This window comes from Leptidea sinapis, chromosome Z (genome assembly GCF_905404315.1).
Source record: "Leptidea sinapis chromosome Z, ilLepSina1.1, whole genome shotgun sequence".
Lineage (NCBI taxonomy): Eukaryota > Metazoa > Arthropoda > Insecta > Lepidoptera > Pieridae > Leptidea > Leptidea sinapis.
This window is the reverse complement of record NC_066312.1, coordinates 27,413,535-27,430,206: the sequence shown is the minus strand read 5'-3', so window position 1 is coordinate 27,430,206 and position 16,672 is coordinate 27,413,535. Positions and strand designations below refer to the sequence as shown.

Below are 16,672 nucleotides of genomic sequence, written 5' to 3'. Positions count from 1 at the left end.
TGTCAAACCTACTCCGAAATGTATATTCGTTTGTTTTAATTCCTTACCAGTAGAGCTATACATATACCCAACTATACAATGTTTCAATTGTTGTCGATTTGGACTTCACTTCTATAAAAACCCTCCTGAGTTCTGTTGATCCCATATTGTATAGTATACTTTCTAGATATATTTATATCAATAATATTAAATTGTAAATTATGTATAGTACCTAATATATTTTATTTGAAATTAATAGTTTTCATCTATTTTTTTGTATATATTTATTTACCTACATTTATCGTAACCATATCAAATATCAAAATTCACGTATTGTAAATTTCTGTAACGTCCTTTCCTTTAAAATAAATAAAAATATTTTGAAGTAGAACATACAACAAAACTTCTAATGTGAATCGATGAAAGAAAACTTGAAGCTGGCGGATGCATGAAATATGCGAGCCAATGTCTCCAAAAAGGAGTGAAAAAAAAAAACTCTGAAGTTACCACACTAGTCACAAACTTCAAACTTGCTTTCAAATTCAAAGTTAAAAGTAAAACTCAAAAGACGATCGTATTGTGTTGGCTAAAAGTTTTCCTATTTCGTATTGAAATAATATCAAGCATTATAATTAAATTGTTTCCTTGTGTCGTTGAATTGTTACTTTAAAAACATCTGAATTCCATTACTGTTGCAGTAGGGTCGTTACGAAACAGCCAATTGTGAAATCTAAGGCTTACAAAAATATGAATCGATTGTACTTTATATTTATATTTCTAGTTTACATTGATAATGGTACGCATTATTTGATTCTTCTGTTGTTAACATTTTGTATACAAAAAGCTTTTTATGCATATTGATATTATTCTTTCTGTATATTACAGCTGTTCTAGCCTTAAAGTTGTTGGTCACAAATGATGGACCTGCAGTAAGGGGTTCAAATATTACATTTACTGCTTCTGTACTAGGCTATGGTGGGGAATATCTAAAATTTGTCTATTTGGATGATGTCCAACCTCAACATAATGCTGAGGTATGTCTTTTTGTATTCTTACATAAAATAAATGTATTATTTATGTATTAATTGCTGTTTAATTTATTTGGGTTTATCTGCTTATTATTTATGATTACTGTATTGAAAATCCAGTAAAAGATAATTTATTTTTTTATGGTAGAGCCTCTTCTACTGTTGGTTTTCCTCACTATACTCTCAGTATGGGTCACCCAATGTTATGTGATCACATTGCCCACAAAAGACACATATCAAAGAAGTCTAAGCAACATGTACTAATTTAAATTTTTTGGATGGTTTTTCACATTATAACAATGTATTTTATTTTTAAAATAATCCTATCCCCTATATATCCATATCCCATATCCCTTATAAGTAGTATGATGTAAAAGTAACAGCTGTTGGTGTTTTAAGTTCTTTTAATAACAGAAATAAACAATATTAGAATTTGCTGCAGAAACTAAGATACATGAGCAACTAAACATTTTTGTTTAACAAAATGAAATTTCTAAAGAAAATGAATTTATTGTGAAAGAATAGGATAATTTAATACTAAGTATGGCCTCCTCTGCTATTCAGAACTTGTTGGCAACAATTATTCATTGAATTAACGAAACTGTTTGTCATCTGGCGGTATTCTCTCCCAATTGAATTAAAGCAAATCCTTCAGTTCTTGGGTTGTTGTCACTCCATCTAAGTCCTTGAAAACATGTCTCTGAAGCATGTCCCATTCATGCTCGACGGGGCTCAGGTCTGGCCAAGTATTGACTGGATCTCCGAGCTGTATGTGAACATGGATTGTCATGCAGTAACGTAAAGTTGGAGCCAAAGGTTTGCGCAAATGGATGGACATAACATGGACTGAGAATATCCTCAACATAATTTTCAGCATTCATGTTTCCATTTACAAAAACGAGCTCAGTTCGCCTGTTCTTCATAATACCCGTCCATACCATAACTGTTGAGGCGCTGTATGGATGAACTTCCTGAATGCACCTGAGCCTGTCAGTATTACCGGGCCGATGGTACACTCGCACCCGTCTTGTATCAGGCCTAAACCCGAATTTGCGACTCATCGGAAAACATAATTTTTTCCCATTGTTCCTGGATCAATGTTCTGCGTTCTCTACACCATTAATTTCGACGAGCGCGATTCCCGTGACGTATCGGTGGGCACCTAATTGGGCGTCGAGCCGTACTCATGCAGTCGATTTCGCACAGGGACATACATCAACACCACTTGAGTTGATTGATTACTTCCCACTTGCAACATCCCTACAGCTCTTTGCATTTCATTTGCCGTTAAATGTCGTCATGACGTAAAGAATATATCTAACAATTCAATTTTGTTGCTAATTTTATTTAAATGGATGGTAAAATTATAAAATCAAGACTAAACACACCAATAAAAACGCACTTAAATTCTCTTTCATTTAATTTTATGAAAAAATTAAAACATAATTGATTTTTTTTTACTACCAGCCAGTATGTCATCAATAACAAAAAAGTACATACATACCTATGCACTTTGAGTGAATAAACACTTAGAAATTAATTAATATAAATGGTAAATTAATATCATGCATGTTGCTTAGACTTTTTTGATGTGTATAGTATATGATATCACTTATTGAATGTTAAAAACTACCTGACAAGAACAGGTGCAAGAAAATTCTTCTGCATCTTCTTTTTTTTTCATTAAAATTATGGTTACAATGTAATATGCATTATTTATGTTTTATTAACCTTTACCACACAAACATTTTTTAACAACAGTAGAAGGTGGTAACCTTCTTAAGCATGTTAATGCTTCCAATGTTGATGGATGAGTGTGCTCATTGGTCTGCAGTCAAAGTTTTGGAGTGAAACGGTACCATGCCTCCTCATAATAAATTGTTTCTTTGCGGATAAGTGACTTTCCTGGAACATCTACTTACTTTTATTTTTTCATTTTATTTGTTATGGACCATGGAAATGTTTTATAATGTCAGGCTTAGATTAAGGATTAGTCTCTGCTGCGCTCCAAATAGATACCACACTACCTACGAACAATATATCTTTTATTACAGCAACTTTTAGATGCTTGTGTGCATGGCATCTTGACACTCAATGGGATCTTTTAAATGTTGTAACTTATATACACATATTATTTTACATAGAAATTAATAAAATACAAAATACTTACTGATGATATGTGATCCCAGTGTCTTTCTTATTTCTTCTAGTATTATTTTTATAAAGATTTACTGCTCAACCCTGTATTTTAACTTCAATTATTATTAGAGTTTAACAGAACATGTGGCATGTTAACACACAAAAAGTTTATCAATGGATAGATAAAAATTAAACTTCCTTTTTTTTCTTTTTGTTCCTAAAACTTATCATTTAATGTTGCGTATTCTATCAGTTTTCATGCATACTTCAAGCATTATTCATGCATATTTAAAGCTTTTTATGTAGCATAATCCAGTCTCTAGCGATAACCAACTATCAAGGTCTCTTTATGTCAATGGTAGACACAAAAGTATTTAATATAATGTTATGAAGAAACATATCCAATATATATAAAAGTGTTCATATTATACATAATTTTTTCCATTTACTTTCTATTTATGTCAAGCTTAATATATTCTACATTCAAAAACATGTATAGTACTGCTTGTAGTAAATACAAATATTCTGTTTCTCAGTTTATTGTCAATTCAAATGTGTCAAGATGGACTGTGGAATATCCCCGTGACTTGTATGAAGCAGGTGAATATACTGTGTCTGTGCATTTAATGAAGAGTTTTTATGGGTTTTGGATACAAGAGACAACATCAAGCACAACATTTCAAATAACAGGTAAATTCCTTGATTTATTGAACAAGTATATGATATATATTTTTTCCACTGATATGTTGTTTTTCTACACAAAGGCAAGTCCAGGGACCACAGGGGGACTCATGGGGGTTATAATATCTTCTTAGGTCATAGGCCAAGTCTGCTGTGGTGAAATTGAAACAGATATTTTTATCATATTCATGTTGTCTTAATTACTAAAGTTGAAAAACTGGTTTTTGGGTATTTATTATGATTATATTATGTATCTGAAAATCGGAACAGTCTTTTATTTTTTGGTACAACAAGGAAATTATATGGATAATGTGTGTCAGCTTAGATCATTAATATGTCTAGATAGACTGTGATAGCTGTGAAAACATCGAGTAAAATTAAGGTTGACTGTTAACCTATATTTTCAGCACACACACTAACACAAAGTGTCATACAAATCGCGAGTGTAAGACGTAGCTTGCTACGCACACTATAGTAATAAACCTGACCTGTTTTCATTGGATGTCTAGCAGCAAGAGGGTCTATCTAGACATATTACCACAGAGTAGATATTGTTTTTACACCTCGAATTCATCTCATTCCTAATAATTTCATGTAGAGTTTTCGTGAGCTTATGTAACACTGTAACTTATGGTTAAAAAATTTATAGTTAAATTCAATAAACATAAAAAACCCAAGGAAAAACTATTTCCACTGTGGGTTATAGTAGTTTGAGGTTGAATTGCTTTTCACGTTGTTATATGTGGCTCAAATAACTTCTTCTTATACAAAGTTGGATAAGATGTACCAGCAAAATATCTACAACCTAGTAAAGGACATGAAGCTTATAGATTGAGTTGAATCGAATTGAAGTCATGTAAACTTCTATTTGTTCTAGTGGCTTCTGTGGAAGGGGCACCACATTTCGCTAATGTAATGTTTCAGCAGACCACCAAGCTTAGAGTGTGTTAACAAATTTACAAGTGATTATAGTAATGACCGGAGCCCAGATTCAAAACAGATTCTTATTATACCTGATACAAATATACATGCTGTTAGATTATAATGGACAAAGACTGATAATATTAACTTATTTGATTTCCTTGGTCTTCCAAAAGATGACATTGGCACTGAGACATACACCAATTCTACAATATTAAAATAGTGTGACAGTTACTATACAATTGGAAGAATCTCCCGATATTAAATGTTTATCTGTCTTGCATAATTAATACATGATTTGAATTTACATTTCAGATTCATTAAATGGTAATCTTATACTAAATCAGAACAATGTTGATCGCCCTAACAGTTTTGTAGCAGCCAATAAAACTGTCATTCACCGTATAGAATTGCCAGACAATGAGATAGAATTTTTGAAGAAAAATGCATCATCAATTGTCACTTATTGGTTTATTGACTGCATGTATGTTGATCAGACAACAGATTTGTCTTTAAATTATACGTACCAGGATGTGATGAATGATCATTATATTGATGCTTTGGTTGTTGCGAACAATGAACCGCTTCCACCAATTACAACAACCACAACCACAACAACTACTACTACTACTACTACTACTACTACTACTACTACTACTACTACTACTACGACAACGCCTAAACCAAAAAAAAATAAAGCATCTGACTCAACAAATTCTGTTCTACCATCAACAAATGAAACTATAAATATTGAAAATATGACCCACAAAGTGGCAAAGCGAGAAATATTAAGAAAAGTTCTCAGACAACATGGGGTGAATGATTTTATATGCCAAAATACTAGCAGAGTGCCTATTGGTGATACATACACATATGGACATTACCAGGAAACCATAAGTATCAGAGGTGAGTGATTGTTAATAATGTAATTTATTGTTAATAATAATATTTTATTTAATATGTTATTAAAAAATAAATATTGATACTGAGGTATTACTTCAATTACGTTTTTTTTTACAATATAGAGTACTAAGTATGTACTTATACTGAATTTTGAAATAGCACCCCAAAAACCTATTAACCAAAATTATTTTTCAATATTTCACACAATATTTCAACGCCAGAGCTTCACCTGCTACTCCACACATTTTTGGTGGGTTCTTTAAGGTTAACATTCAGTCCCAATAGGAAATTTTTGTTTGATGTTGCCTTCTATAAAATTCAAAACGCCTTCCTTAACTCATAATGTGAGGTTAGCATGTTAACGTGAGAAATGTTCAATGACATTGTTGAGTTGTTTTGTAAAAAACCCAGGCGACAATTAGTTACTTATGTGTGATGTTTCATTATCATGGAGGAGAAACTATGAGTCTTCAAATTCACATATTTTTATTGAAAATAGTATTCATAATCACTTATTGAACGTCAAAAACTACCACCCATTTAAAATAGATTGCCTCAGACCTGAGAAGAACGGGTGCAAGAAACTAAGCGGGGTTTTTTTTTATATAAAAATATGGATTACAATGTAATATCGTACAATATACATTTATAATCAGAGATCCTGAGGGTGTCCGCTCCATTGCCAGTCTGTGATACTTATCCTTAAGAAAATCATTTGTTACAGTACCTTTACCACACAAAGGTTTTTAACAATTCTTTTGAATTTCGTAACTCATTTGTTTTGCTCATTTTCTGGGATCATATTGTAAAAGCATATAAATCGCCCAATAAAAGACTATCTCGACTCAACCGAGTAGTAGGCATAACAAGTCTATGTTTATTCCTCATGTTATATATGATTGTAACAGTTTCTAGCAAATTTCTTATCGTGATTATGAACATTATGTAGAACACTATCAAGAATATATTGAGGTGCAACAGTCCAAATGTTTATTTCTTTAAATTTTTCTCTTAATGATTCTTTACACCTCTCGATTTTTGGATTTTGACTCGGTTTCGGGACGCTATTCCAAAGATATTCGCTTGGTTATCAAACTCGTAAATTCCTATGTCGTCGCCAGTACTTAGTTGTTGGAATCAATTATTATAGTTGCCGCGTCAAAATGTCTAAAAATTCCGGATGCTACGAATGGTATTTTTATTTTGTAAATTATATCAGTAAATATATCTTAACTTAATTTATACTGGGGATATTGGAACAATAGATTTTTATTTCCAACAATGTTTTCGATAGCTTTTGAAGTTCAGTCATTTATTCTCAGCCTTTATTAAATTCTGTGTATTTGTCTATTGGTAGGCTTGTGTTTGTCATATTAACAATATTTGGGATCATATTTATATAAATTGGTGTAACAATTATTATTGATATGTGTACAGTCCAGTTTACTTACTGTACTTAAATCCTAGGATATATAGATAAGCACCAGTTTAAACCACACACTTATATATTTTATTTTTGAGTTTAGTAAATGTTACTTTTTATACAATTAATATCAATGGAGGAAAACCATACTTGTACACATGACTTTAATAATACACATGAAAACATACTGAGATCAAATTAAATATTTTCTTATGAACGAAGTAACTTAAACTTAACATAAAATAATGATGGGAGGTAGAGCGAAAAAGATTTGTGAATTACCTACCTAGTAATCCTTAGGCAATATCTCCACGTCAGGACTTAAACTATGTTTCTGGCCTTTCCTATCTACGGAATGCCTCTTTGCTGGTCTTGATAGAACCCCTGGGAGTCCGCGCCCACTTATGAAAATAGGTTATCATTATATTAATTTACTGTGTAGAATTGTTCTATTAATATGAAAAGAAGCATTTTTTGACACTTTATAAAATTTTTTTCAATATTTTTCAGAGGCAATATCTACAATCAACATTACCGGTTTAAACTGGTTACAACATGGCGACCTCCTAAATCTCCAAGTAAAGTACACGGGTTCGCCGCCATTTGACTACTGTGCCATTTATAAATCTGGTCAATACAATGTGACCGGCAATGAGACGTGCACAACAGCCAAATCAAGAACCATGTCAAACACTTTCCCACTGGTCCATTACTTTTCTGACGGCGAACTTCACACAGTTGTTGTTGTTTTAGAAAATGATGTGGGAAAGAGTGTATCGAGAGCTACTATAAATATATATAAAGGTAATTTTTTTAATTTGTAATGGCTTTTGTTTGGGTCTTATTGTTTGTTTTCTCTATTCCTCCATAGCTTTTATTATTATTATTAGGCTTATGGCGCATTGACGCAATGACGAGTGTGTATTCGTCAACTCCTTTATTAAAAGCGGGTTTCGTGAATGTACAAGCAAGCAATTTTTAACTGCTGAGGTCATCTACCGCAAAGAATACTCAGTACATTACTTTTTGTACGAACCCCCTTTGGGGTAATCTTAGTTTTAAGTTATTTAATTATTAAGTACTGTGATGTATACAATTTTATTTTTAAGTACATCTTTTTTGAGTACGTCTTATTCAATTTACTGTAATGGGTTTAAAATGCCTGAAATAAATGACATATTATTATTATTAAAACTGTTGTTGTATGCTCTATGGCTTAAAAAAACATTATATACCCTACTATAATGTCGCTAAAAAGTATGTTTGTTTTGGTGCCATAGACAACTAAATCTATGTTAGGTATAACAGGTTCATATAAATATTAGGTAATACGTAGTACATACTATTTTACATACACAATATTCACATGTTTAAATCATTAGACTAAACATTTTTATGTCAACTTAAGGGAAAAACTCGTATATATAATTTGCCAAGATGCTGCTCGATATATTTTGTAATTTTTAATTTTCCCGCGATTGCTGTATGGATGTACCTTTGCCATTCCTTGAAGGATAAATCAAGCCACTCAAAGGAGATAAGTATATAATATATTTCCCGCCCATTTAAGCGGTGCCTCGAAAACTTGTGATATTTGTTTGTTTAATTTTTGTTTTATTGGTATTTTGGTTATTGAAAAATTATTGTATGCAACACGTTGTATAACTTGGTCAAAAAGCGCTCGTGGCATCATTAATTGCGATGTGAGCAATCGACGCCATTCGTGTTTTTTGACTCTCACTATACAACTATTGCATAAAGTTCTATGTAAGCATCGCCAACACTTTAATTACATTTTTTTAATGATAATAATGGACGAGAAGGAACTTCAGCTGATGGTAATTGATGCGCCGTGCCCATTATAATGTAGTGCCGCTGAGGATTCTTGAAACAACCAATATTTCTGACCGGCACTACTATTGCGCTCGTCACCTTGAAACCTTAGTCCATTTATACGTCAAGATAGACTATGATAGTTTTGAAAACGTCTAAAAAAATTAGTTTTAGAACAAACCTGTATTTTGAGGAATTCATGCACACTAACACAAAGTGTCTAACAAATCGCGAGTGTAAGACGTAGCTTGACACGTGCACTAAAATATTAAACCTGGCCTGTTTTCACTAGCTACGGCGCCCTTTAGATCGAAACACAATATACACTTACACTTTAGAGCTCCACGGCTGAGTAAGGTGCCATTGTTGTACCCATAAGCTAGCCGGCATCATGTGAAAAGAAGCCACCCCCTAATAATATAATAAATCGAAATCTATGTGTTATTGCACCCACAGGCAACGACCACATGAAATATTACATACCTAAACATAAATTTTAATTGAGTACTAATACTAAGAAAGATATAAAAATATATTTATTAATATAGCTATAGTGGAAATTTGTTAAAATAAACAAAACTTATTTTAGTAACAGCAGAACTAAAATATTACAATAAATGTATTTTTTTTGAACAGTAAATAATGCTGTACCTATCAATATAGCAGTTTATTTATATTACGATGATTACCTACCAAAAGAACTGCCGTAAAATATTTTTTAATACAGGCTGAAAAAGTGGTGTTATAGCAGGGATGTATACCGTTCGGGATGTGGTCTATTACATACTCGAGCTTTTTCTTTTCCTTTTCCGAACTCGTGGGTTCTCTTTCCCAATTGTCAAAATAATGTCTTTTAAAAAGAAAAAACCAACCACGAAGTATTTACAAAAAAAAAACATAGAAGTTTCTATGATTCATGCAATTATTTCTAAAAAGAAATCAAGACGAAAGCACGTCCCGAGCCTAATTTGTTTCAATGAGTTAGGTTAGGTTTCTTTTTATTTCATCTCATTAAATTTCATTTTCACTTGATATCAATAAAAAAAATCTACTGAAGAATTGGGTCTTCAGTAGATTTTTACTAACAGCCAACTGTATGGGCATAGTTCCCTTTGCCTACCTTGAATGCGTGAATAAAAAGGAAAAAATCTCTGCTCTCTCAGATTAGTTAGTTGCGTTTATTGTGTTTTTATTATTCTATTAAAATGCTTCGTTTTTTCGCAACTGTATTAAAAATAGTTGTTCAGTACACGTGCGGAGCCGTCATTGCAACTTGTTCCGACTGTCAACCCTCACCTTCAGTTGCGCCTCGGCTCGGGTAGACATTTGTCGGAACTCTTCGCAATGACAGGTTTTCCACACTCGTACTGAAATGTACTATTACAAATGGAAAAATCACAAGAATCTATTAATACGATAAAAAAAATCATGAAAAGTATTACAATGGATGCACTAGTTCAACCTGTATCGAGGGCAATAAATAGTTTAACATGTCTATCTTGATATAACTTCGTTTGAGATGTTCTCTCACACGCTATATTTATCGATATTAAAGGTAAAATAAAACTCATAACTAGTTACAAGTTGTTTTTAGGTAATGGTACAAGGTTAACATTGCTTCATAGAATATGTGCTAGCACTTTATTATTATTTTTTTTATTTAAGTGAATTATTAAATTTAAATTATTTATTAAAGTTAAGTTAAGGGTGGGAGGCTCCTTTGCACAGGATGCCAGCGAGATTATGGGTACCACAATGGCGCCCATGGCAGACTGTGAAGCAGTAATGTGTAAGCATTATTGTGATTCGGTGTCATGGGAACCGTAGCTTGTGTAATTACTGGGCAAATAAGACTTAAAATATTATGCCTGAAGGTGACGGTTGCTATTCAGATTTTTTTTTTTTTAAGAATCCTCAGTGGCGTTGCGTTGTAGTGAGCAGAGCGTATCAATTACTATCAGCTGAACGTACTGCTCGTCTAGTCCCATATTGTCATAATATTTTTTTTATTACAGCTATTATTAAAGTTAATGGTGAAGTATAAAAATTGTGCAAATCTGTAATAATTTCAGCTTCGGTGCATGCTCAACTGTCAGTGATCGTGGTCCCAGTGGCGTTCTGTCTCCTAGCCGTTATTTTGGTTGTGTTTGGAGTTGCATATTATCAACATCGATCAAGGTATTTTTTTTTCTTTTTTGAAGTTATACTTCTCTTGGCGCGTTAGGCAAAAAATATCAGAGGGAATTTTTACGGCGTTCACGCAAATTCGACACCCTGACGTTAGCTGGTCAAATAGACCATTTGTATCATACTTCTGCTACCAAGCCTCTTGTAACTCATATGTCTACTAAACCACAACCAATGGAAGAGAATTAAATAAATTTAAAATTTATTATATATATTTTGTGAACTAACAGTGTTGAACTAACTTCTAAACGGCTGGACCGATTTTAATGAAACTTTCTGTGTGTCTTCAGGTGGATTCGAGAATGGTTTAGATTCACAATTGAACTAACTCCTAAACGGCTGGACCGATTTTGATGATTTTTTTGTGTTCCAGTGAATCTGAGATTGGTTTAGATTCTCAATTCCGTCCATATAATATAATTCTCCTGCTCATGTGACAACGGCTGTCGGGTCCACTAGTATAATATAATTTCTATTTTATGTACAAGTTTTAAAATAGTAAAAAAAATAACTTCTCTCTAATTGTAAAAAAATAATTTTACGATAATATTTAATGACACGTTATTTTACTAAATTATGCGGTACAATAATATTTTCATTGGTTGTATTTAATACCATATTGTTTCTTTTTTTTATTACAATATTGTTTTTCTAGAAACATAAAATACTTTAGATTTTTGTTCTATTTGGCCAAAGAAAAACTATTACTAATACTATTTGCGTGTATAAAATTTTCTTTCTTCCGAACCACTCATACTCTAAGCCTCATGTGTTTCTTGCGCCCTTTCTTCTTTCAGTAGGTGTTTAATATATGAATGTTAATGAACTAGGTCACCAGTATTACCGCATCAATATCTCTATAATGCAATCTCATTATATATATAATGAAAATGGTCTTTGTTTGAGGGTTTTCCAGGCTTAAACCACTGATCGCATCGACATGAAACTACCATCATTCTATGCGAAATTTATCCTAGATGGTTTATGGCTACTTAGTTTTTTTACTGTGTTTGTATAAGATGAATAAAATTTAATTTATTTCTCTATAAAATTTGCCCAGGGAAACGGGCGGAAACGGCTACTTATAAAATATGAGAAAAGCGTGTCTTGTATTTTCGCTCACCTTAAGGAACAGTATATGTGGTGTTCTTTGCATAAAATGAAAAGGAGTCGTATCCTATGATACGACGAAGAGCTATCTCTTTGCAGATAAATACTTACCGCAAAATCTTTCTTTTTAAAGCCTTGTATTGGATTGTGCTGTGGTCTGTGGTGGTATGTTTAATATATCTTGTAGATAAAATATGTCGTACTTAAGTGTGTTTCTTGGATATAAGTAATCTATAATATATAAGAGATTTCCATCTTTGTATTGACTCATCATGATATCTCTGGAACCATAAGGCGTAGAGACTTTATAATTTGGTAGGAATATTCCTTTCCCCGAGTAGAAATCAGATTTTATGAAACTCCACCCGCAAAAGTATTTTTATTATGAACAGAACAACGTCTATCGGGTCAGCTAGTTCAATAATATGTCCTTTTCACAGAAGGTTTGGTGTACACTGAGCAGTCAGCTTCCCTATCTTTTATTTATCCCTTCAGTAGCCAGTTACTGTCGTGTTTAGTACTCTTCGGTCTCCTTCATTCAGTGGATAGTTATTGTTAAGCGGCCGTTTTCAATAACGTATCTCTAGTTACGGACACATTGCTGTCACTGTTTAGTGACAAGATTTTATCTATTCATAGTTATGTCCAATATAGTTATAGTCCAATTGAAATGTAAATAAGCGTAAAAAGATAGATTTGTCTACCTCTAGTATGTTAAACTAAGGATATTGAAATCGGATTTGCGGCAAACCATCGAACATAGCGTACGCGAGTATTACGGCGCTTGCGCGTGCCACGGTGCCGGTCGCTGTCGGTTTTTGAGACCCCATGAAATGAGCTTCTGTCGTTCGCTCGTGCGCAGTTGGGACTGTTTTAGACTTTCCTCGCGAGGCGAATACGTTAAAATTGACAATTTACTTTTTTGATACTCGAAAAAGGTATTGCAGGCAAATTTTAAAGTGATTGCTAATTTGGTTTACAAGAATGTACTGGTCTGTCTATCTGCCGCGGGCTGTTCTAGCTTTTGTTAACCCTTACTGGTTAGTACATGTGCATTCGCTATCTTACGTGACCTACCCGTACCAATCACAGTTAGAAGAGATTCTTTGGTGTTAGGTGTATAGTTCATCAATTCCAATATCTACGTAAATAAAGTGTTCTTTTCTATGTAATATAGAAAGTTTTTGTGGTGCTGACGTGTATTCTTTTTCGTTTCAGATACACGATAGAGGTAGCTGACTTCGATTTCGGTCAACAATTGAATTTGGATTACAAGACGTTCATGGAGCGACTTAGAGATAGTTTCAGGAATGCGTTCAACTTCCGATACCGAGACGACACGGATCCACTTACAGCCGACACTAGATATGACTCCATGTAGTAAGTTGTATTAGGTTAGTCCCTTCGCACATCAATACGTGTTGTCCAAAAACGTCAAAAGATGGCGCTCAAAACTAAACTAAACGATTGTTACGGTTAAGATAGTCATATAATTTTCTGGTTTTGCCCAGAAGCTATATGCAGTTATATTATATAGAAAATAATATTCATTCTTATTCTAAAGGTTTCTTGTATAGTGTATCTACTGTGGTATATGTATATTTAAATAATTTGTATTGTATACTTTATCATAGCTTGAATTGCATAGTTATTATAAGTACAATAATAGTATTAAAGAAGTCGATTACGTGACAGTTTACTGTTGATTTCTTTGTCAATCTTAAACGTTGTTACTGTGAAAGTTTTAACCGGAGTACTTCTCGCTATTTTAAGAACACGGTTCAGAGAAAAGTTAATTTCGGATATTGATTTTAAAGTAGTGGCAGGCCATGACATTGTCCACTAGTTACGTCTTAAAAATACTTTTGAAGAACAAATTGCTATTTATAATACACGGAAACATTAGTTAGTAGTATGACTTTGTCTCATGATCGCTTGGTGTCAGAAAATTATATTAATATCATCGTTATATTCTAAAGTTTGTACTGAATTAAATATCTTAAAGTAAACAGTGCAAAATAGAATGGATTAATCATCAAAAGTAAACTGCCTCGTACGATTTTGTAATTATTTATCGAAATAAATGCTTTAAAATATTATGTGAGTGCATATATATGGTAATATTATGATCATATGATAAAAATAAATTGAATTGAAATCATAGAAATCTAAAAAAAATGTTTTTATCAAGTCACATAGCACGTAATTGTTAAAAATAACCTTCTAATTGGCTGACAAATGGTGATCCGATTTGAGCCAAAAATGGTTCAAGAGACATTGTTCTCTGTATAATATATTATGAACTTGAAACTAAAACTTGAACTTGAAAAAGAAAAAATCTATCTATGCCAAATTTAATACAAATAGTTGGATACGTATCAGATCCTATAACTTGTCTATAAATTTTGATTTATTCAATAATTGCTCGTTTAGCACTATAAGATTTGTCTAAACAGTCAGAATACTTTGTATTTTTTGTTTATTGTAGTGAATAAAGCCAGTTACAGTCCACCCTTGTGTGAGTGAGTAGGTTGAATTATAGGTCGATGACCGGATTTTTTTTGGTTCCATTACCGCTAGATTTATCTTTCTGTTTAAACCGGATAGCAAAAAGGGATTTCTTTGTGTTTTTATACTTGAATTGTTTATTCCATTAAATTGATTGTTATTTTCATAATAATTGTGCATATTTGCTTTATAGCATTTTCAATTTATAACTTGTTTTCTATCATATTGTTTAGGATATGTTGATTAGAAATCTATTTCCATGCGATAGGTAATGGGTTTGCTAATATGAAAAAATGCGATTCATGAAACTACCGTCGATACATAGGCATAAAAGCTTTTTAATAGACTGATAAATATAATTGAACTAAATTAGTAGTTGAACATAATATATATATATAATAGATAAACGTTGGTAATGACACAGGATGTGGTTACAATACGGCTTATCAAATAGTTAATACTTAGTACAATAACATGAACTAACTAAATACAATATATCTAATATACGAGACTATATTATGTGTGTTGGTATCGTACAGACTTTATCAGCTTATGCCTAACACTGCATCTAAATGACAAACTTGCGTCGTTTATAAATTAACTTGGACTACGAAAATTGTTGTGCCTTTTTCTACCACGCTTTTGAAACTTATTTTTAGCAAGAATATTAAAAGTTAGTTAAAAGAAGTTAAAAGTAAAGCAAGTGATACAAAATCAAAAGCTTGTTTGAATATAAGTATAAAGATACACAACGTAATATAATTAAATTGTTTTTGCGAAAGTTACAAGTAATTTTTTTGGCACCATGCTAAGCGTTTATGTAAGCATAGATTGCCGAAGTATAAAAAATGCAATTTTATTAATTACTTGTATGTATAATAAAACAAAGATTTTGAGTCATATTTACATACTATAATTTAATACAGTTAGTATATAAGCAAATGCATCTCTAAAAGTATGTTAAAGGCTTAGAGTATTTAACTTAGTGAAGACGTTATCGATGGGGAAATGTTTCTCGGAAACTACAATGTAGATTAACTCCACGTATGCAGATGGCGAATATGGTATTTTATATTGTAGTAACTAGGGGTAATGCTTTGGATGTCTGCAGAAGGAATAGGGTCAAATAATTCTTCAAACACTCATGCTCATAGAGGTCAGATGAATGATAATATACCAACGTATATGGCTGACCGTCTATTCAAATTCAAATTCAAATTCAAATATTTTTATTCAAAATAGGATGTGAAATCACTTATTGTAAGTCAAAAAACGTTGCCTTGTCAATCAAAAATGGTTACAGTAACTTCAGTTACGTACAATATACAAGAGAGAGATGTGTATGCGAGAGAAATCTCTCTATTCTAAGTATATGTCGATAATAGTTATTGATAATTCCTTTAACTTTACCAGACGCCATTGTTCCTAACGTAACGATTATTTATTGAGTGTTGTGACATTATAATAGTTATATATAGATACTCACGCGCATAGAAATGAAATATTTTTGTATTATTTTTCATTAGCCATTAATGAGTTGGTTAACCAAAGCACTGAATTAATACGTTTAATTAAATTAATTATGATTAAGTAAAAATTCTACTCTCCCGTATAATTAAGAGACTAGTAATTGTCTGCCTCATATGAATGGCGTCTTTCTTTGGTTAAATACTTTAAGGTTGAAAGTGATCAGTCATATTTTCTTGTGATATAATATAGAGTTATTTATTTTATTATTATTTTATTAGAGATGTAGGTGTAATTATAGGTATTGTTACTGTTTATTAGAAGCATAGGACTGCAGCTTAACATTCAGTGACTTCGAAGATTGATTCTAAGTAGACGTTTTAAATAGGTGATAACAATGTATTGGATTGGAAATATTAATCATAGTCATAGTTTTATGCTTCTAAATCGCAGAACCTGAAATAAATTAGTTATTAAAATGTTACTAAATAAA

At 32.2% G+C, this 16,672-nt stretch overlaps 1 protein-coding gene across 1 annotated transcript; it reads left to right on the top strand.

Moving 5' to 3' along the window:
- The first annotated feature begins 539 nt into the window (after nucleotides 1–539).
- On the top strand, nucleotides 540–16,672 carry LOC126979219 (uncharacterized). Its single transcript, XM_050828486.1, has 7 exons — nucleotides 540–775; nucleotides 865–1,013; nucleotides 3,683–3,836; nucleotides 5,064–5,654; nucleotides 7,585–7,878; nucleotides 10,980–11,085; nucleotides 13,423–16,672. Exons 1-7 carry the CDS (start codon nucleotides 727–729, stop codon nucleotides 13,583–13,585), a joined length of 1,506 nt encoding a protein of 501 aa, XP_050684443.1. The 5' UTR covers nucleotides 540–726; the 3' UTR covers nucleotides 13,586–16,672.